At 42.4% G+C, this 22,521-nt stretch overlaps 1 protein-coding gene across 3 annotated transcripts in view; it reads left to right on the top strand.

Moving 5' to 3' along the window:
* LOC133109704 (contactin-4-like) overlaps positions 1–22,521 on the top strand; it is a 156,060-nt gene that overhangs the window by 108,183 nt on the left and 25,356 nt on the right. For all 3 annotated transcript variants that reach the window (XM_061219202.1, XM_061219201.1, XM_061219203.1), the window contains exons 9-11: positions 2,979–3,118; positions 6,529–6,658; positions 7,766–7,916. In XM_061219202.1, coding sequence (XP_061075186.1) covers positions 2,979–3,118; positions 6,529–6,658; positions 7,766–7,916 — 421 coding nt within the window. The remainder of the gene's footprint in view (positions 1–2,978; positions 3,119–6,528; positions 6,659–7,765; positions 7,917–22,521) is intronic.

Here is a 22,521-nt window from a genome sequence, read left to right as displayed (position 1 = left end):
GTCTGTGTTCCTTTTCTCTACCGACCCCTGCTGGTCGATTGGTGGCCCCACGGACTGCATGTAAAAGCTGTGAAAGGTCTTCCTCCTACTCCACTCTGTGAGATTCTGAGTGCCAAATTTATTTAAAAAATTAAAAACAAAAATGTAAAAAAAAAATTGTTAATATTAATGGTTCTGTCATACCTTCCTAGCCACCCTTGCTTGAGCTGGCCAGTCACTCATACCCAGTGAACATACACACACACATTGTGACTCCATTCTTGATTTTCCACAGAGCCACACTGAAATGTTAAATGTGTGCTGCTGGCTGGGACCGAGACTTCCCTTACTGCAAAGTGTTTAAAAACATGAAGTACTTTCACCTTGACTCATGGCATGGGTTTGTATGGTTAAAGGAAACAGTTTGAACTGCCAAGAATGTTGTCTCGATAATACAGAAATCAAGTCTGCAGTGATAGGGGATTACGGAGGATTGACCTCCAGAATAGAAAATAAATCCTGCGTGGAGATGTTTGTTGTTTGAATTGTTTTTACACTTTTATTTATTTCTTTATTTATATTTAAGACCACATAGATCACCACTTTGTTTCAGTAGCAGTGGCATTTTAGCTGAAGACATCCTTTATGTCTTAGTGACGTGCACTTAACTGATAGGAATCAATGCAACCAATGTAGTTAATTAAACCATACGTTATTTTAATGGGGCCGAGACAGGAACAGTATGATATTGCACACGGACACACAAAAACATTTAGGCCTAATGGGTTCCAATGGGAGCTGCACAAGACAAGCAGAGTGTTCTGTTACACCTCTGTAGAAAAGTAAGTACTGAAGTGAAACAAGTTTTCTGTAATGGTCATATTTGTTTTGCCTCTCAATTTTGAAGACTTAAGATGTGGACCGACGAAACAAACTGCACAGGAGTCCCTCTGAAGTCTCTATCATTGTCTAGCAGTCACTCTTATCCAGTGTGTTTTTACAGTATACAGTAGCAACCATGGAAAGAAGCTGATTATTGATCGATTGATTGATTGATTAATTGATTGATTGATTGATTTTTAGTACATTGAATATGATATTTAGATAAGTTTCAATACTGTAAGAGGGTATTGTTCAAGTACAAAACTATAGGTTCTGTTACAGTTTCATTACAACTCAGAGTATCAAATGTAACTGGGCCTACAAAAAGATTCTACAAAAAGTATAAAGTCAGTAAAGGACCGCTCTACCATACAATATTTAATTATTTTTTGTGCACATATTTTTCATGGTAATGTGGTCCTTTACTTCTTTGCCTAGCCTATAAATATGTGACATCTAAAACAAGACGATATTTCAGTATAATAAATATGTGAGTATTTCAGTCAACTCACAGCTTTCATAACACTCATAAAGGAATCGAGAGTGGTTCAGCATGTCAGCTCATAAACTCATCTTAGTATAATTTAAAATACATTTTAAGTCAAAACCTTCAAAATGAAGGTGCATGGTAATTTTCATAGAAATTGTCGCACTGATTTTCCATAATAATCTGACATCTGCTGTAGTATTTTTAATTGAAATATGCCGGCCTGTTAAATGTCTGGAGGGGATTGTACTTATAAGCTTTATGAACATGTATGATGAATTATGAATTTGCTGTTATGAATAGGCAATGAAAATGGGGATTTGTATCAGTTTAATTTGCCAGTTAGATTGCATTGCGTAAAATGGAAATGATAGGGCATCATCAGACTTTCAGGACATCTTATTTGCAAGTAAATCAGCTTTGATTGATTTTTTCTTTTTTAATGCTCAGGGAAGTGTGCTGAGAAATGTATAACCTGTTGCATCTATCCAATTTATTCCTTCAACAATGTCTACAGAAGTATTTAAAAAACCTGTAGATAAACCCTTTCCTCTGAAGAAACAGTCACTCATAATCACTGTATATATTTTAAATTTGATATTTTATTTGAAGACCTTCACCATGCAAGCAGTCTTCTAGCCTTTTTCATATGTTTAAAGATCTCTGTTTTATTAGGCTGATGTTTCAGTCAACATTTTGTCTTGACAAACCAAAATATCAGTGTAATAAAGCAGAGATCTTGAAGAAAATTCTCCATTTAAACAGGATTATTTGCACATTGGTAATAAAACGAATACTGTGTTGTATTCGTTCCATCGTAGAGTGGTTAGAGCCTGTTTCATTCACATGGCGTGTAGGCAGGTTTCTGTTTTCCTGCAGTAGCCATGGCTCCACTGTCTAATTAGCTCTAAACAAGCTGGCTCGTAGATTAGACTGCACAAAAGTACGTCATATAGGGACACAGAATTGGATATGACCTGCCATTCAAGTGCTTATCAATACATTCATCTAAAGGTGAGATTATGAATATAATTGGGCCTAATTAGATAATTAAGCAGAACAGTCTCTCTGAAGTCTCAACACTGATATTACCCCCAGTACAATAACTATTTACTACTGTAAATAACCATTACACATTACATTCATTAAGGAAGATGTTCTTATCCAGAATAGCGTACAAAGCAAGGAACATACAGTGAGTACATAAATCCATATAACATATGGGCACAGACATTAAAGGTGATCTCAAAATGATGTATAGCTAGTAATATGATTATTGATATCGATGTGTCAATTTAAAATTCACTAGGAATGTATTATCCATGTTAGTTTAGACATAGTATGCCACATGGTCAGGAAATACATAATGTCTGTATGCCCAACTTAAGGTACTGTACTGTAATTTACTCTGTGTGTACTTGTGTGTGTCTGTATGTGGGTGTGCGTGCACGCGCACATGTTTACAAAGCAGTGGAAAACCTATAGCCAGCATGAGTTGCAATTCAAAGTCGAGTAACAAATGCGTTTCCCGAAGATGAGCGCATTAACTTTTATATACACGGATCTGCATTTAGCGACCCCTGGGTTTTGCTTGACTGACGGCGTATTCTGTTTGACTGTTTAATTGAAGCCCCTCCTCACCTGATTGAGAAACCGCAGGACATGCAGAAGCCAATCGACGACACGCTGCTTTGGGAGTGTAAAGCCAGCGGGAAACCCAAGCCTTCGTACCGATGGATGAAGAACGGAGAGCCTTTGGAGCCCACTGAGGTGAGGATATCCTAAGTAGCGGGAAGCTAAAATTCATTTGAATAATCTGATAAACGTTTACCGTAGCATATACTGTACACATGCTTGGTTCGGGTGGATTACTCAAAGAATTACGGGAGAAAAGCTAGGTGTAGTTTGAGTCATTGGTTTACCTTTTTTGCGAAACCAACACATCTAATTATAGCTTTGCATTTGGGAAACTGCAGTGTGTATGCCTGGGAAGTCAATGGATGCTAGGTTCAGTTGATCCTCAGACAAATCCTAGGTGTGATTTTACTGTGTTCCACACCTGGAGTGAACTATTTGAATTTATTTTTCTTAACTTAGTATGTGATATGAATGTGTTTATGTGCTGAGACTGTAACTAAATATTGCATGTGGTGCCATCTGTCAATGGGCCTCATTCACAAAACATTTCTTGAATTCTTACTTTTGTTCATGATAACATTTCCTACAAAAAACCAACACGGAGGAGGCCAAATGTTTGTCATTTTCATTTAATGTTTTCCTTTCTCTTATGGCACAGGCATTGTCATGATACAGAGCCGTTGAAAACAAGAGCCCCGCCATTTTAAAGTGTATCGTATATAGAACCCTTCTGTGTCCACACACAACATTAATATAAGCAAATTCACTATTCGAATATCCTACTTTGCACACCTGATTCTGCATTTTAATGTATTATTCTTACCGTATGAAGAAGCCAAACCACGAACAGAAAGCCTTTTCATACTAACCTTAAAACAGGACGATGTGAGGCCCGCTGTAATCTGCTGTTAAATCTCTCTCCTCCAAGTGCTCCCATTAATCCAGTGTATCCCGGGGGGCTCAGAAATGCACATTGCATTTTAGATAGCCTGGTTTCTTTTCCCAGATGGCATTCAGATTTAATGATCGCACTGTGTTTGAAATAAAATAATGCGTTATATTTTCTTGACCGTGTAAGTCCATCCCTCAAAATTTTTACCCACTGGTTCCCTGGCAGTACGGTAGGAGGCCAGGCTAATCCCCCATCGATTACGAGTACCTGGCACAGCTTGGCTGTAGTAATATGCAAACTTCATTTTCTTCATTAGGCTAAATGTTTACAGACAAAAACGGTGGGTATTGATCAATCTCCAAGCATTACGTATACAGGAGGTTTAGTTTGTAAATAGAGGCAATCCGGTAAGCAGCAGACTTTGTTGTCCCTAAGCAGACAGGCTCAGAAACAGACAGTTAGCCGTCTGTCTGGTCTTATGCAGAGTGAGAGGCTTCAATATGCAACTTTTTTTTTAGGAATTCTGTTGGATTTTCCTCCTTTTAGTACAATCAATAAGAGGCTAAATTACAATGCAACGTTAACCCATCTGTTAATTTTGAAACTCACAGACCCAAAAAAGGATACAGTCTGACAGGTAAGACAGCCTGTCCTTGCTACGACCTGTCTTTTGTGATTTGTAAATGGGTGAAAGGTTTGATTTCAGCTCAGCCAAAGCCTGTAGTCTTTCATTACTGTTGAAAAGAAGCTTATTTCTGGCATCTCCTATCAGGGAAGTAGTCCTACGTTCGTATGAGTGAGCCACATCAGGCTATTGGTCTGAAATTACATTTGTCATGTGGTGCTGAAAAAAGATCTAATAAGGAAGTTTTCATGCATTTGGGATAAATTAATCAATGGAGACATTACAATTTTCCAAATGTCACCATCAACTACTTAAGCTTTTAATTAATTTGATAAGGAAAGGTCACTGATGTAGTAGAAGCCGGAAGTGGCATATTTATTACCATGGATCAATTATTGTGTTCTATTTTTCCAGGCTTGTTTGAGTGGATCGGTGTGTAACAGAGCCGTCTTCAAGAGGCACTTGAGAGAAAAAAGGAGCCCACCCTCCTATTTATTTTTTGATATTCACGATAACAGTCATCGCATTATGGAAATATGCCTGTGTGTTAATTGGCAAACATTCCCTCCAAAGTGCTGAAGGTTACGTTCGTGAAAGTTGTGTTTGTACGGTCATTCATTTGTACCTGAAAGTAACAGTTGTTGCGTTCATTTCCGAATTTGCTGTGCGCAGCGTCATTGTATAATGAAACAGGTGGTGGACCAGTGACGAGCGTCTGTGCTTTCAAAGCAAGCTCTCCAACACTCATTTATTTAGGTGTTGTTACATCCAACTAAGTGACCCGCTTGTTTTCCCGAACGACGCTGGCAATCATTTTACTTCGGCATAAGGCTCGTAGACGGCTCCCCTAGGCCTTCGCGGAAAAGTGCTGATTTCCGAGGAACGTCACGCTTAATTAACGGAGAGCTGTAAAAACCAGAGAGGTTTTCACGCACCGACTGATATACGACCACCCCCCCTCTCTGCCAGGAGGTGGGTGTTCGGCCTCTGCCTCTCTCTGAAAACGTTGTCCGTGCGGAAATCCAGACGGGGGGTCCAGTTCAAATGCGGGATTACCCGCCGCCACCGCGTGGACCAGGATGGCCTGTCTGTGAATCTTCCAGAAACGGAGACTCGCGCGCTCAGACGCCGCTCGGGAGTGAGGGCTCTAATGACATTATCGGCCGAGGCCCGGAGGAGTGGGGAAGATCAAGGGCAAGCTGAAATGGAGGGCCTCAGCGCAATCTGACGCAGTACAAAGCAGAGTTAAAAGCACAATCTGTGCCATGTAAATTAGAGCAGGGGAGAAAATGCGCAAGTTCAAAGTTTGTTGGTTGCACTTTAAATTACGGCTCGTGATGAATTGCCTTTTATGCGAAAGGACTGCAATAACACCGCAGCATTAAGTTCCACTTACCTGACCTCCCCCTGGAGTAGTGGCTAGGGAAATACAGAAATTAAGTACAGTAAATAATATGCTTTTATTTTAAGTTCATTTAAATAGAAAAGCACGCAGCATGCACATATACGGTTCTTCTTCCATTTACATTCGAGATGCCACGCTACGAATTCCTGCAGGAACCCCATTTTTAGTTTTCTATTGTTTTTTAAACACCCCCGTGATTAAATTCCGTGGGTTGTGATAAGCGCGTGGAGATACACCAGGCAATTTGAATGAATGCGGAGTTCCTTCTCCACTCCGCCCTATAGACAGGCGCGGGGTTCATCAGTAAATGAAGCTTACAGGAAACCCATTTGTAAAAGTGTAACCCCGATGCGCAGATACCCTTTTCCGTGCTCTTCTCCGGTTCTTTCCGCAGGGGAACGCCCGGGCGCCGGAGGGGGGTTGCGGGAATAAATAGGCCAGGTCGCTCTCACGAGTGCGCAGATTGATTAGGATAATTTTCTCCCGTTCTCCCATTAGTAACAAATATCTAGATTCGTATCCCCACGTGTCCGCGCCGAAGGGTATTTCAGGGGCCTGCTGACGGACACATGACTGCAACGGAGACTTACGGAGAGGTGACTCGTGTCTCTTTTTCACAGGAACGGATACAGATCGTCAACGGCGCCTTGTCAATCAGCCGACTGACGCTGCCCGACATCGGAATGTACCAGTGCGTGGCTGGCAACAAGCATGGGGAGATATACACCAACGCAGAGCTAAAAGTCATAGGTACGGGCTGACTCAAAATAGCGTGTTGCCATTTTCTGTGCAATTATTAACAGGTTTATCACATGGCTACCATAACTGCATCTATGTCTAACCAACCTTTTATAAATACATATATTCATTATAAAATGCATTATGAATAAAAAGGTATGTCATTAAAATGCTGTAAGTAGTACCAGAAATGACTGCAGCATCAGTGACAGGCCTGTTGTTGTTTTGTAATGCTGCCACCCCTTGCACCGTCCAATCATTTCTCCCCTATGTGTCATAACCCTCCCTGCAACCCCCCCCCCCCCCCCCCCCCCCTCTTTCTCAAATCGTGACATTCCTCCACTGCCCCCCTAACCCCCCCCCCCCCCCCAATCACCACCACCATCACCCAAATCGCTGGTTTATCACAGACTGGAGCAGAAATCCTACAACAGTCCAGGAGTGTTTAATTGAACACAGCCGTGGAAGTGAAAATGTCAGCGCTGTTTTTCGCAGATACGTCGTAATTGAACTCCTTGTTATAAAAAGAAAGGAAGATGGAGGAGCCACAGAAATTATAATGATAAAAGCAATTTGGGGCTGGAAAAATGAAAGGACGTGACATTTCCCTTTTGTTTTTTCGTAGCAGAAAAACTACTCTCTGTTAATTAAGAAGTGCAGGGTGTGCTGTTCTCAGAGGCTGCCATTTTGCCTCAACATCGAGGATGTGCCTCTCTTTGAAGTGCACTCCGCTGACTGAGGATACATTGAAAATAGACATAAATAAACAGAGAAAGTTATGTAATTAAAATACTAAGATTATGGGGGGGGGGGGGTATAGAGGGGTATGGAGGGGAGCTCACAATGGCATTTGGTTGCAGGTCTGCCGAGCAGCCTGTTCTCTTTTAATTTATCGAGGAATGGAGCCAAGAATTCTAATCTCGCTTTACTAATCTCTTGTCTAAATATTATATCTTCTTGATGAGTTCCTCAACGTCTGTCAGTGCACGAGTCGAGAACTGATGTGTCGCTCGACGCAAACATGACGGATTGCGGTGCAGATGTTCGGCCGGGGGCCTGGTAGGGTTTGGCGGGGTTGCTCCATACGCTCGTGTTTCTGCAACACCTGTCCTCTTTCAGCTGTGGGTCCGGATTTCTCCCAGAGTCCGCTGAAGCAGCACACCCTGGTGCGGGAGGGGGGAGACGTGCTGCTGGAGTGCAGGCCCAAGATGTCCCCGTGGGGAATGATCTCCTGGAGGAAGGGGAACGAAGCCCTCCGAGAGAGCCACAGGTACCCCCCTTCCCCAACTGCCGTATACACATGTTTTTTCAGCTTTTTGTATCACCCTGGAGCTTTCGATTTTTGTTCCTTACTGGCCGTACTGATGTGGGGCCAGCGCTAGCTCAGGAGGTAAGAGCAACATTAGCTCAGGAGCGGTCGTCTGTCAATTGGAAGGTTGCCCGTTCAATCCACCTAACCCTCAATTGCTCTCGACGAGCTGATAAGCATGGCACGAGCATGGCAGCCTGTCGCTGTTGGTGTGTGAGTGGGTGAACGAGTTAAAATCAGTTGTAAAGCGCTTTGGATAAGCAATATGAATGCAGTCCATTTGCTATTTACCACCAAAGTAAAACAAGGGGGAATTGTACTCTGGGGGGAGGGTTATGGACTTTAAAAAAAAAAACGCTCTTTGCAAGCGTTTTGTGGCCGTTTGAGACGCTACAACCTTGAAGGGAATGCATGTGGGAACTCACACTTCCACTTAACACTAGAAAGGCCAGAGCCCACGCCATTCAGCGTTTGGACTCTGGAACTGAAATTATTCCAACATTGTAAATGCAACATTCCCCTCCTTCCATCACATTTGGCTTAAAACAAAGCTTGAGTTTTTGAAATTCTACAAAAATGATCAGTGTGCCTGTATTGGCCGACGCCTTTTACATATTGTTCTCTTGTACGCTATATAACAAAACCACAATAATTTAGAAAGAAAATTGTTGTAATCAATTCAGTTGTGTCCTTTATTTCAGGAAAATATTTTCCCAGCACTTGGTTTCATAACCTTTATGAAATTAGGCTGCCGCGGGTGCAGAAATCAATTCTGTAACGCTGGACAAGCCTGACGCCACCGGGCATCAGGCTTGGCGGCCCTACGTAGTAAAAAACCCTGGCCTTCCTCCTGTTAAATCACTAATAGAGACAGGAAGGGGCTATTCTGTGTCAGCGGAGGTGATGAAAGACTAATGTCAGAGTCGTCATGCTGTTAGAGCTTGGTCTCCGTGTCGCGGCCTGGTGCTGGTGAGGTATTGCGTCCCACTCACATCATCTCCGGTCCCTACGCTCACGGAGTACAAAGGATTTACGGTAACAAATCACATTCGCATTTTTCTTTGATCACTGAACACTTTCTTACGGATCGGGCCAATTGCGAATGCGAGCCGCACGCTATTATTGTGATGCGCACCCTCCCTTCGATTCAGGAGGGTGCGGCAGCTGATTTGCTTCACCCTGTCAGTCGACGGCTTAGCTGGGCAGCCATATTGGCGGATTGCTGCCAGCGAAACCTTCCCTCCCTCAGAACAAGACTGTGGCTCTTTGTGTGCCCCCCCCCCCCACAGGATTCTGACTTAATACCCTTCTGATTTAAGTCTGGACTGTCACCTTACGGGGACCCAGTACTGTAGCTGCATAGGCTAACTGCAGGCGTTTTACTTATTTTTTTTCCCTTTTTACATTTACATTTTTGTCATTTGGCAGACGCTTTTAATCCAAAGCGATTTACAAGTTTTTTTAACAAGATGGCTCACCTGTCTTTTTCTAGCAGTAACCAGTGGGATCATAGGGGACAGGGGGTTCAAGAGATCGTGAAGCCAATCAGATGTAATGTAAAAAAAATAAAATAAAAGGCAACTTTTGTGCAAATTTGCCCAGCACACCAGGGTTAACACTGCTAATACTTCCAGGGGATTTCTAAGACCACAGTGACCTTGACTTAACATCTCATCCGTAGTATGGCACCTTTTACAGCAGGGTCGCCATGAATGTGCTGGGGCATTGGATTGTGTTTCAATTCAGGGAAAAGAATGCCCAATAACACGGCTAACAGCAGTACTGTTACTCCGTTTTCCCAAGAGCTCTCCCATTCAAGTATGTACCAACAGCATGCCTGCTTCGCTTCAGTTTAAAGCCATGAAAAGGGCACAGGTGTGACCGCTGGCTTGGTATTTTAAGAGCATTTATAATACATTTTGGCATTTCCTCAATGCTGATAGTTTATATATAATCTTACTTTAACAGCCCGACACGTGTATTAGCACTTCTGCTGGGAAGAGTGTACGTATATAAAAAGCAGTGGGGTGTCCGAGAAGGAAGTGGGGAACCGGCATCCTTGCAGGCGTCAAAAATAGCGCCCCCATGTGCACAGCCAGGGGGGTGTTAGTCAAACACTTAGCGCCCACCGCAGGGGGTCCTGAGGCAGCATCCCCGCCTCCCCGCATCCAGACATATGTTCACTTTATTTATTTATTTATTTCATCGTTTGTTTGTTCATTTGCTCGTGTGTTTATTTATTTATTTATGTACGCGTTTCTTTATTTATTCAATTGTTTTTTGTTTACTTGTGTGTTTATTTTTTGTATTTTTTTGTTTGTTTATTTATTCGCATTGTGTTTGTTTATTTGTATGTTTGTTTGTTTACATATTTATTTTGCGGGGTGAAGGGGTTAGTAGCTTGCAAAGTGGTAATCAATGAGGATTTTAGCGGATTTGAATGGCCATGCCAATGTCCAGTGACCCAGGAAGGGTTTGTCCCAGCAGAAATGGAGAGGGGGGGGTGTGGGGGGTACTGTTACTGTGTGGCAATGACGATAGCAAGAGGTGATTGTGGTGGCTTTCCAGCATTTTCATATAATCAAAGACTGTGCTGCTAAATGAGGTGGCTGCAAATAAGGCTGCCCTGTGTTTGCATAATTGTTTGCCGTTGGTGCCCTTCAATTGACCGGTCAACTACTAGTGCCAAACAGTGATTCCTGTTATAATGTTTGCTGAGCAACTTGACTCCATGAACAAAATACAGAACATAGAGTACTGTATGTGTGTAAGTGTAAGTAAAAACATCCTTCACACTCCCTAATGTTCCTCCACAAGGAATGTTTTGGGATGCAGTAGAGTAACATGTTTCTTGTTCATGGAATAAAGACTTCACATTACAATCAAAAGAGACAGAAGTGATATTGCCATAAGCATGCCCCTCTGTGCAATTACGGTTCTGAAAAAAATCTTGCGCGATAGCATTGTACTACACCGGAAAGAATTCCATTTCAACATCTCGGTTTGTCTATTTTCCATTGGGTAATGCGTCTCTTGCAAGTTCTTGAAGTTTGAAATTAAATGATCGCTCTGCATCACACTTGTGAAAAGGCAATTCCACACAGGCCTTTCTTGCCTCTGACAAGCAGGTAATTAATAAGAAAAATGTGCACGTCAGAAGTTGGTGCAAACCGCACAGGTTGTATTCTCGTGAATGAATTCCTGCCAGTCTGCTAGATGGCATTGTCAATATTATGTGGAATCCAGCCAAGTAACTCTTTCTTCTGAAACTGAATAGGTTTTTTAGTCAAGGAAAATTCTATTTTTTCTCTCTGTTTTGCTCATTTATACCCATCAAGCAAAGAAGGCATTTGTATAGTGAGCAAAGTAAGAGCAAAGCAACATAAGAACAGTATTGTGGTAGCTACCAGGATATTATTGGGTACGTGAGGTGTCATTTGCGGTGGCTTGCAAGGACAATCGCACTTCAAAAGCAAAAGCACAAACCTAAAGGGAAATGCCAATCTGCCAATCAAGAAAAAGTTGAAAAGACAACAGAAATGTGCTGCCAGAAAATAAACTAAAGGTGACGTCCTGCAAGCACTTGCAGCATGGTTCCATTGTTGTGTTTACTTTAGATTTGTTCATGTAAATTGTCAGCGCATTGATTGCCAGAAAAGGACCAGTCCATATTATATCACATTATATCACAGTGAACTTCATCGAAAAAAGTTAACTTAAAAAAAAAAGAAGTGAAATCTAGACAAATCTTCACATCTCAGCAAAACTATCCGGATGGATAGATAGTACTCTGGGTAAGTGGAAATATGTACTTCAATTTTTGGGTGAACTGCCCTTTTTACAATGATTAAACTCAATTATAGTATAGTATAATTTTACTTCTAAAAATATATTTTTATCTGTGATTAATTATCCATTAAACACAGGGCACTGAGGCAGAGGTACATTTTAAGCATTCTCCATGGACAAGCTGAGACTCCATTATAAAGTTGTTTCCGAATTCAGCTCTGTGTTGCCGTACCGCCGTCAGATGCAGCGGCTGCCATTTAAAAAGCCTCTCACACAACTCCACCGTGGATTGAACCCCTAACCTACCTGTGTCACAGCAGACACTCAAACTGCGAGGCCAGTGATCCGGAGAATGTACCGGAAGAGGGTTCAGCCAATGGACCGGCAGCCCACGGGGACGCCATTGAGACTCCGTCGATCATTTTTGCCGAGGCCCCGCACCGTCGGCGCCGGTGTCGGAGAACGGCCGTTAACGGGGTTAGCGTTCCGCGTTAAACGGGGTGTTCCGGGACACGGGTGCGTGCCCGCCGTGCACGCGCGTACGCAGAGAGCGAGCGCTATGCCCCTGTCGTCGGAGATTAATTGCGTTAATTGCTTTAGCGCTCTGCAGTGGCTTTTCGGAGAGGGGGAGGGGGGGAGCTGGTGTCACCGGCCCGGTAATCCATCTTCATAGCGGCGGCCATTTCAGCGGGAGGCCGGGAGGAGGGATGTCTTATCGCACGCGCGCAGCCCTGCAGGGATGCGCTTTCGATGACATCAGCTGGAACAAAGCAGCTGAGATGGCAAGTCAGGACTTCAGAGCAGATCTGGCTGATGAGGGTGTAAGTGGGCCGTGTCAGCCCTTGGATCAATGCTCGAAACATGTCATTTTAATTATGTCACCATAAGGAAAACATTGGCTTCGCGGAGGCAAAGCCTCCCCCTTCCACCACCCCCCCCCCCCCCCCCCACACACCCCTTGTCCGCGATAGCTGTAATAGTGCCAGCTCTTTTAGGCACATCTTCACTGCTGCCAATGTGCTTTGTGTACCTTTTTCTTAGCACACTCAATTCATATACTGTATATATGCAGAGCTGATATACTGCAGAAGTACCTCTTCTTCTTGACTCTTTGTTTGTGTGTTGTGATAAGACTCTGGAGGTTGTGACTCTTGACTACTGAGGCTTATGCATGGGGAAGAGGCCAGGGTGAATGGGATAGAAAGATTGAGATTAACTGCATCTGGGCAGAAGGGAAAGTGCAAGGGTAGCCCTCATCATCTTGGAGTGGTTTACAGTCCATTATCTGTTGAATAATTAAAGTGAAATTAAAGGGATGTCGGCATGTATTTCCACCACGCTGACTTGGATTTCAGAAGCGGTGTTGTTGACTGCAGGATAATATCCCTGCTTCTCCCAGCGCTAATGAAGGTGTGCCGTTAGCTTGTGTAATGCTTTCAATGAGGAATAACTTTACCCGGTAAGGTGAATACTGCATTGTAGAACCTGGATGATATGTGTACTGTTTCACTGGTATACAAGCAGTGTGCTGCAGAATAAATTTTGTGCTTGCCTTTTGTCATCTCTGTGTGAAAACCTTCAGCGCTGAAAATGTGGTGATGTGTGAATCCCGGTCTTTCTTGAGTTGTTGCTCTGCACGGTTCGACTTGCCTCCATTTATACAAACAAACCACGGATTGATGAAAAGTTTGTATGGTTTGATGTGGCTTGTTAAGTCAAACCTTTTTGCTTAATGGACAAGCATAGCCATAAAAACAGAACATGCTCCAGAGGCCTTAAATGGGGAGCGAAAGGGCATTAAATTAGAAAGGGACCCTTTGTCACGTCTATATTTATCACGTTGACCTTTCGAAAATTCTGCCTGGAGCTTTGTGGAGGAGAGCACAATGTGTGTGTGTGTGTGCGTGTGAGTGTGCATGTGGAGTGTGTGTGTACATACTGTATGTGTCCGTGCACACGTGCATGTGAGTTTACAATGAGCAAGCAGGGAGCGAGAGAGAGACAGAGAAAGCGGGGGAGAGAGAGAGGGACAGATTGAGAGAGACAGAGAGAGGGAGAGAGAGAAGGGGACAGAGGGAGGGAAGGGCAGGAGAGTTTTATCATGTCTCCAGCTGTTTTCCAATTAGACTGCATGTAACGGATAATTATGAAGTTAGGATGACTGTTTTGTTCTTAAATAGTCAAAATATTATGTTGTGCAGGCAAACTCAGAATAATCTAGTCCATTGAAGGTTTGGAAACCTGGCTTGTAGCCCAAAGGTTAGAGGCTTCATTCTCAGCTGGAGTACTGCCTTAAGCAAAGTACTTAACCTGAATTGCTTAAGCCGTATAAATGGATCCCGTGTAAAATTGTGTAAATTACTATGGATAAGAGCATTTGCTAAATCCCAGTAATGTAGACCTACCCCTTTTCCCCTTACTTCAGCAAAAACATCTTCAGCAATTAAAAGCCTAATCTAGGGGATAAACCCAGACAGTTCATTACAACGGTGACCCGACACTGTTTCAAAAACAGTATCCACATTTTCACATCTCGCAGCTACGAAGTCACGCACAGAACATACGAACTGTGATTTGTATAATCCCGTCGCAAGGATTATTGGTTTATAATACGCAGAAGATTGATCACAGAGAATTGGTCACAGCACGAGGATGAATTTGCGATCTCACAGGAAAGTGCTCTTCACACAAGCGCCGGCCCAGTTCATCACGGCTGAAGTGGGACGCGACTCAAGCTGTTTGTTTGGCAAAGTGGCTCCGACGCACCCCAGCTCAGTCTCCCCGAGCGGGAGGCACAATCCATCTCTATTTCCTCCACCGGGCGATTGGCTGCTGATAGCATTCTTCTTAAGAGAAAGTGAAAAGTACTGTATTTAGATTGCGGCGGTCGCGCCTTCAGCCCGTGACCAATCCCCGCTTCCTTTTTAATGTAAAGGCCGGGGGGGGGGGGGGGGGAGATGACGGTTGGGAAATGGCTGACGAGACGCCCGTCGGCAGTGAGGAAGCCCGTTTATAGGCGCATCTACTGAGCGACGGGCATTCCAGGCCACTTTACCGTCACGGACAAAATGGAGGCGTCGTTTAAGAAACTGAGGGAGGAGAGAGAGAACCTCCTGTGTGTTAGCGTTGGGGCGAGGCGCGTGTGAGTGGCAGTTTAAGACGAGGGTGTAATTGCGACGGGTCCGTTTCCGCTCCGGGTTTTTGTGGATGCGTGATTGAGGGCCCTGCTCGCACCTTCTGTCTAATTAGATAATGCATCTAAGTTTAATATTATTGAGAATAATACCATTTTGATTGGGTTACGCCTGTCTATTATTGTCTTGCATATCAAAATCAACTGATAAAAATGAAATGTTATGAAGCTGTAAAATTTTATTGTACTCGGTGGAAACGGGTCTATTAATAAAGCAAGCGATTAAATGTTAATTTTGAAAGCGAAGCCCAATACGCCGTTTTAGCATATAATTTTCCGAGGCCACATGCTGTTGTGCTTATTAAAAACTGTTGTTTATCAATTTTAAATGTCACTTCTTTTTTTTTTGCCCCATCTCCCCACCCCCCTATCATGGCTAATTTCATCATTTTATTTTAAATGAACATCTGTTTGTAAAGAATCCCAGGAGTTTAAATCACCCCCAAACCAATGTAGCCTTTATAGTACCAGTGTAGAATATTAAAAAGTTTTGCTCCCCGAAATATATTTGATCTCATTACTAACTTGTTATTTGAGATGGGTTTAGATGAGGGGAGTGCTTGTTTCTGGCTGGCTGAAGTAATTTAGCCAGAGCCTTCATTGGTGTTATGTAGTCTGCCGAATGTCCCTTCAAGGGGACTGAAGGCTGATGGGTTAGTCCTCCTCTTTCGGCTGAAAGAAACAGCAGGATTACAACAGTGTTTGCGTTTCCCTGTAGCTCAGTACTAAACCCTAAACAGCCCCTGTTCAAAGACCTGCAGTGTGCACTTGCCATCACCTCCCATGAAAGACGTTCCCTCTGATAGTTTTGCGGATTATTAGTACGTCTGCATCATCAGTACACATCAATATGATATGCTAATTCAATTAACTGAGAAGTGAAATGTTTAATTGATCTCTACCCCCTCCGACGCATCACTCAGAGAATAGACACTATTGAGTGATGTACTAATGTGTGCAGTTTGAGAAATGCTTTGCTTAAAGTCGTGGCTATTCAAGAAGGATCATTATCCCAAGATATGTAATCAGTCAGGAAAATGCATAATTTTTACCTTGGAGTATTTATCAAAGTTAACTTTTTTTATATGGTCAGCAAAATGTATTTCTTGAAACAGATACTTCAAAGTCATTCCCTATAGACTTACAATGAGTATTACTAAGTTACAGTTTGTAGCTTTGCATTTTTTTGTTTGTTTTGATAACCCTTATCAATCTTCCTCTATCTTGAACAGACTTTTTTTAAGAACTGTAAAATGCACTATTGAAGGAGGAATAGTTTTATCCATTTTACCCAATGCGAGAAATGAATTTAAAGATGTTTGTTAAGATTAGGATTGAATCCTTTACCAGTCCGCATCCTGTGTTCCTGTTCTGCGGGATTATTTTTATCTGGGAGACCGCGGCTGATATCATTTTTCAAAGTGAGAATTCGCCAGCACAGCACGGGTAATCCATCTTGGTTCCTCAGACAATGTCTCCAGAACACATGTCTGCTCTTTATTCCTTGAAGGATACCCCCAAGTATCAGGTAGAGATGAATATCGGCTGGAAATAAACTGCGAGAGCAATTTGTGATTAAAGAAATCCTGTACCGGTTCATCCATAAGGCCTTTGTGTCCGTGGCAGATAAACACTTTCTCTTCCCTGGTTTAATTACAAACACAACTCTGGCCTATTCTACAACAGGGAATTAAGTCAATCCAAACAGCCATGGCAGAGTTTGATTAAATTGTTAGCTACAGGAAATAAGCAGTAAGTGTGATGCGCTGAATCGAATGTTCGCTGCTGGCGAGCCGATATTGTGAATCACAGGTGTAATGGAGCACCGTTTGCAAGGGACGCATCCCACACGATACTGACAAATTCCTAAATTGTCCCCTCCGATAGTCAATGCGTCTCCGAGTCGAATTTCTTCTCAATTGGATGACAGCCAGCTTTGAGGTCTCAATGAACAAGTGCCCTCCTTACAGTCACATCATATTCTCAAAATCAATCGTCAGCTAGTAGTTGTGATGGAACTGCTTGATCAGTGATATAACAATCATTTATGGGTCAGTGGCATGTCATTTACAATAGCTGTCCCGCTGCTATTCAGTCAATCTCTTCTGCTAGCATCGCTAGCAGCTTTTGTGAGTGAGTAGTTTGCAGCATCCGGCGTGAGTCAGAAAGCTGAAGGCCCACCCCCTGATGCTTTATTTGATAGAACATGAAAACAAATGCATTTGTTGATGAAAAGCCAATTGGCTGAAAATCCAGACGACCTTAAACTTTGTAAACTTTGTTCCGTGCATTTACTTCTTCTTGAATTGCTGAAAAAGCTTCCTCACCATTTCCTCTGCTTCCTATCAGTAGACAATATTGTATGTGATCAAATTGATTATTAAAGATTTCAAAGAACACATTCCAAAATATAAAATTAGAGGTACAGTTTGATTACTTAATCTGGTGTGTGTGCCAACACGCCTCCATACACACGGAGACTTGGCATGTCGATTTTGATATAAAATTTTTACTTGCTGGGTTGGTACCCACTAGGGAAATCTCAGCTGTCATTTCTCGCTTGACGGCATTATAAGGAACAGCAAACATTTGGCACTCCATCGCAAATTAAAGAGTCATAGCTCCATCGGCGGGTAAATGCCTCTCCCCGTGGCTGTGTGCTTTTTTTCCCGCTTTTTATGAGTCCATAGATTACCATGACAACCTCAGTGCTTGGCCAGGCTCTGAAGTGCTCAGGTCAGCCTGGGAGGGTCCTGAGGAGAAATGTCATTTCGGCGACAGCCTGCAACTCCGGGCTTTTATCTCCAATTTCAAAATAACATTTAGAAAAAAAAAAGGCCCTGTACCTCCCGGTGTTTGCGGTGTGCAGGGCCATCTGTACTGTCGAGGAGTACAGGTCTGACACTAACTGTCAGTCATTCTTTATCACGGTCCGTTATCTCCCCAAACCGCGCTCCCCAAACACTCTCTACGGCTCTCGCTCTGTTATTAAACTCAGGGCTCTGATTGGCGTTTGAGGGGCGAAACTTTGGCTTTTTCTTCTTTTCGTCCACTCCTTCAAAAAGCACAATAGTTAAGATAATATAAAAGTTTAACTTAAAAAAGTTTGATTAACCAACTTCACGTTGTTTTGAAAACATGAGCAGGTACAATCTAAGTGACTGGTGTCATCGGTGGCAGGGGATTTTTTGGAAATTACTACCTGCGGCGGGTTTTTGAAATTACTTCCCATGTAACAGGAAATCAACATGTAAGAGGAATGGATTCTTTTATTTGAAACATTTAATTATAACTGTGCAGCTGTATAGAAAGCAAATTGCAGTCTGAAGTGTGTATTTAAGTATGCTAAAGCATTGAAATAACAGATTTAAAAACATTTTCAACAAGAACTAGGCTTTATATTTTACTGGAATTTGTCCATTTAACACAGTGATGGAGATTTTTTTTCATAAGATTTTGCTGTGTGCTTATTTTCAAGTATCCGGTTTAATTAAATTAACTTCCAGCTCTGTTGTACAACCAGGACCCATTCTCTGTGCATATTGTACAGCAAACATATTGTAATCTTACATATTGTGATATTAAAACATGCCTTTAATTAAATTTTTATTTTTCCTCTTTTCCCGTGTCTGGAGGACAAATGCATTTTACTAGTATGCATACACTTCTGTTCTTTTCATTCTTTTATAATACATGAACAGAAAACAAACTCTTGCTAAGATACAGTACCTGATAATGACTCTCCTCCAGTGTTCTGGAGGAGAGTCTTGGAGGAGAGTTCCTACATATAGGAGGTTAAAAGATGGGCCTCCTTCAGCAGACAAACACTCATGCATTCTTAGCACAGTCATTTTAATGGCTTTGAATTTACATGTCTTTGCTACCAAATGTTGCTTGTTTTCTCCTATCTGTGAAAATGTTGTTAATAGCTGTGCTTTTAATGTGATCTGGGTACAATGTGATAATGGTGGCTGCAGCAACTGCTATTACAAAAATCAAAAAATCTCAAATGAGGTGCTGTTGTGGAATTTATCTAAAAGAGAGACTGTGTTTATGGATGGGCCAAACAGCATACACTGCTATAGAATCTTGTTATAACTCTGTTATAACTCAGCCAAGAGCCAAGGTTCTGTCCATTTGAATAAGAATGAGATTATTATTTTTAGAAGTATTAGATTGAGTTGATAAAATATGATAATGTGACATCTGGCAGGAAGCAATGGGAAAAGAGTCTCTTGTGTCAAAAATCAATATTAATTACCTGAATATCGGAGAGCTGTCAGATACAAATGTACTGCTTGGGCCCTGTGACACCAGCTCAATTCATAACCCCGCTCACACAGACACAGAAACGTGCGTTTCTGCGGACCATAACTCTCATTTAATCTGGACAGTGGTGGCATTACCAGCAGCGACGTGAATGCCGGATTTGTGTCTAAGATGGAGTTAATTGGAAACGACTGCTCAGCTGAGCTGAAAGACTGCTGACATTTCCCCGTCCTCTTCCCGAGTTATTTGCGCCAAGTTTGTGCTCGAAAAGGACGACCTTGAGAGGCACCTAAATCAAAACAAAAGATCTGTGGGAAACATTCAGAGAAAGCGATATGCAATTTATCTTAAGACTCCAGACATTTTGCCCCTCATTCACGGCTGGGTTTGAAAGGCAGTCTAAGGCGTGCATCGACATCTGATGTAGGGTCCAACCTTAGTGTCCCCCGGAGAGAATAAGGTGACCTCGCCTTTCTCTCAAACAGATACCGCATCTCTGCCTCTTTCACAGCTTCCTGCTCAGGCATTGTATTTTCTGCGGACATTTTGATACGATCGTGATTAGAAACACCACCCGCAGGTAGGTCAGGGATGGTCACCGTCTAAAAGGAAAATCCCGACACTAAAACACTCGCCTCTCTGTGTCCACACCTTAACACACCCAGTGCCGAGTACAGTCGGCGAGATTGATATCGCCGGTGTAATATATTGTCATCTCAGGAGCGCTGGAACATGACTGGTACTTTATAGTCATTAAAACTGGCAAGGAGAAGTGAGCACTAAACAAGAGCGTGCCGAGGCTCTGTGTGCCAGGAATTTAACACGCCTTAACAGAGGTTAATTATTTTGTGAAATCACCAGAAGAAGAAGATGCCCCCCTTTTCACACAGCTGCATGGCTGAATAATTTCAGTGATGGAATCTTAACCCCTATTTTCCATAGCACCATTTTGTTTACACTGCTAATGAATATCAGAGGGAATGAGAGAGAGACTTCAAACTGAGAGTGGATATCCGTTCGTCTTTGGCTCAGATGATGAAAATATATGTTGTCATGGCTATATGTTTAATTTATGTATGATGTCAGTAGTAATCCACATTTGCATTCACACACATGTATGAAGCATGGTACGTACTACATCCAATATAGGTAATATGATACATAATTAAGTAGGCAAACACAGCATTAAAAAGTGCTTGCAGTCTTATTAAACTGACAGAATTAAATTATTTAGTTGTATTCTGGTTGTGTACGTCTAATTGACGAGTATAAGGTCATGTAATTTCGAGTTTGACTTATTTCTTGTGCATGTGACTGCATATGTGAGCGATTGAGAGGATTTGCATCTCTGTCAAACAGCATCCTGGCTCTCCACATCTCCCTCTTCCCAGGGAGTGGCAATGACTGACACAGCCCTTGCCAAGGAGCGCACTGCCCCCCTTGGCAGAGAGAGCAAGATGACAATTCCAGAGAACTATCATGAAATATAATGAAACCTAGCATCCAGTATGCAAAAAATGGCTTTTTCACATACAGTGGAGCCACATTCCAGACAGAGCGGGGGTGACTTCTCAAAAGTCAAAAGATAACGAGAGCGAATTTTACTTGAGACTGTGCAATTTTCAGCAATTTGCACTTCAGAGTGGAGGAGACGGCTGCTTGGCCACGCTGCTATTTGTACGTCTTTCATCTCTCCTCGGAATAAAGAAGAACTGCTTTTTATGCTGCCCTGCTCTTTTTTGGCTGTGGCTTCATCCTCCACATAAATTTCCCGCACTTTGAGGATGACACGAGTGCGTTTCGGGATCCCCCCTGTGTTATAAATAACGGTCTCCTCTTCCGAGGTTTATAGCTGTGGGCATTAGCTTGTGTGATTCCGCGATGAAAAGAGTGCCACTCGCTGTCATCTTACCTGTAAATTATTGATGCGTCTTCCCCTGTTCGGTCTGATTCAGGCACTGAGGTGGGAAGCCTCTCCTGGGTGATTGAGCAGGCCCACTGGATAAGTTTTGTGTCAAGGAAGCTGGGAACAACTCCTACTTTTTCTGTTCTGATGTATATGCGTCTCTGTTTTCGCGCAGCGGAAGGCGTTTTCCTGAAAAGGCTTGGGATTGCTGTCACACCCAAGGGCGGCGTGTTAACTGTCAAGCCTTATTTTTCTCAGTAAAAATAACTAGATGTATAAATAATAATGTATAAAATAGGGCATATGGATAAGGTCATGTCAAGCAAATAAATACCATGCAAATGATTAGAATTGACATCAGTCTGTCTCCTGCTGTAATTTGAAACGTAATCTAATATTATTTATTTGATTAGGAGACACCCTCATTCAGAGTGACTTTCAAAGGTTACGTTTTACATATTATCTGTTTATTGTGCTAGAAATGTACCCAAGCAGGTGAAGGTAGCAGCAGCATTAACTACCACAGCGTTTTAACATACTTCCAGTTACAAACTCACATCCCCTAATAATTTTTACATACTATATGTTGCTGTCATTCCTGGAATTATTTATTTTTGCCAGGTCAAATGTGCTTGGTTTTGTCTGATGGTTTTGTTTACTGTGCTGAACCCAAACCCAGTCTCATGGCATGTAAGTACCTCTGAGCACTGTTTTGCCACGATTATGTTCTCACAGGTACACTTTGCTAGAGTTTTAAAACAACATGTCCACTAGGGGTGGTAAAGAAGCTCATACTTTAATGAGAATTTTATTTATTTTGTTATCCTCCGGAACTTCTCATTTTTACGTATTAGGTACAGTAGCTAAACTAGCATCATGTGATGGCTGTGTGAATTTAACAACAGAACATGAGATTAAGAACTATTTATAACTAATATTGCCTTTCCCCAAACCCACCGGACCCTCCTGCTTGATATGTTTTGTTTTAATATAGTTTTATTTATGCCAAGCAGTCGGATATGTTAGTATGTGAATGTGGTTTCCAAACCTAAATTGCAATTGGGAGAAGCTGACGTGCTAACCACTAGATTGAACCACTACTCTAAACCTAAGTTATCACACCCTTCCCCCTGAGCATACATGCCTCTTCTTCAGTAATTTAAGGTTCCCTTTAGCACCCCCAGTGGACATTTGATTTCCAAACTGCAGCAAAGTGTAGAGAGAACGTAATAGGCTCTACCCCTAACATTACAGTCTCATGACTGTAATATGCCATATTTTGGAGCCTATTGTAATTACAGTAGAATAATACTTGTCCACACCTGCTGGTGGCTATGCCCCAGTGCATGTTCGTTCTGTGCATTAGTACACTAACAGGAAGACTGAGACAGTATAAAATTTGAATGAGT

The sequence above is a fragment of the Conger conger genome, chromosome 14, assembly GCF_963514075.1.
Source record: "Conger conger chromosome 14, fConCon1.1, whole genome shotgun sequence".
Lineage (NCBI taxonomy): Eukaryota > Metazoa > Chordata > Actinopteri > Anguilliformes > Congridae > Conger > Conger conger.
This window is presented reverse-complemented; position numbering and strand designations above follow the sequence as displayed.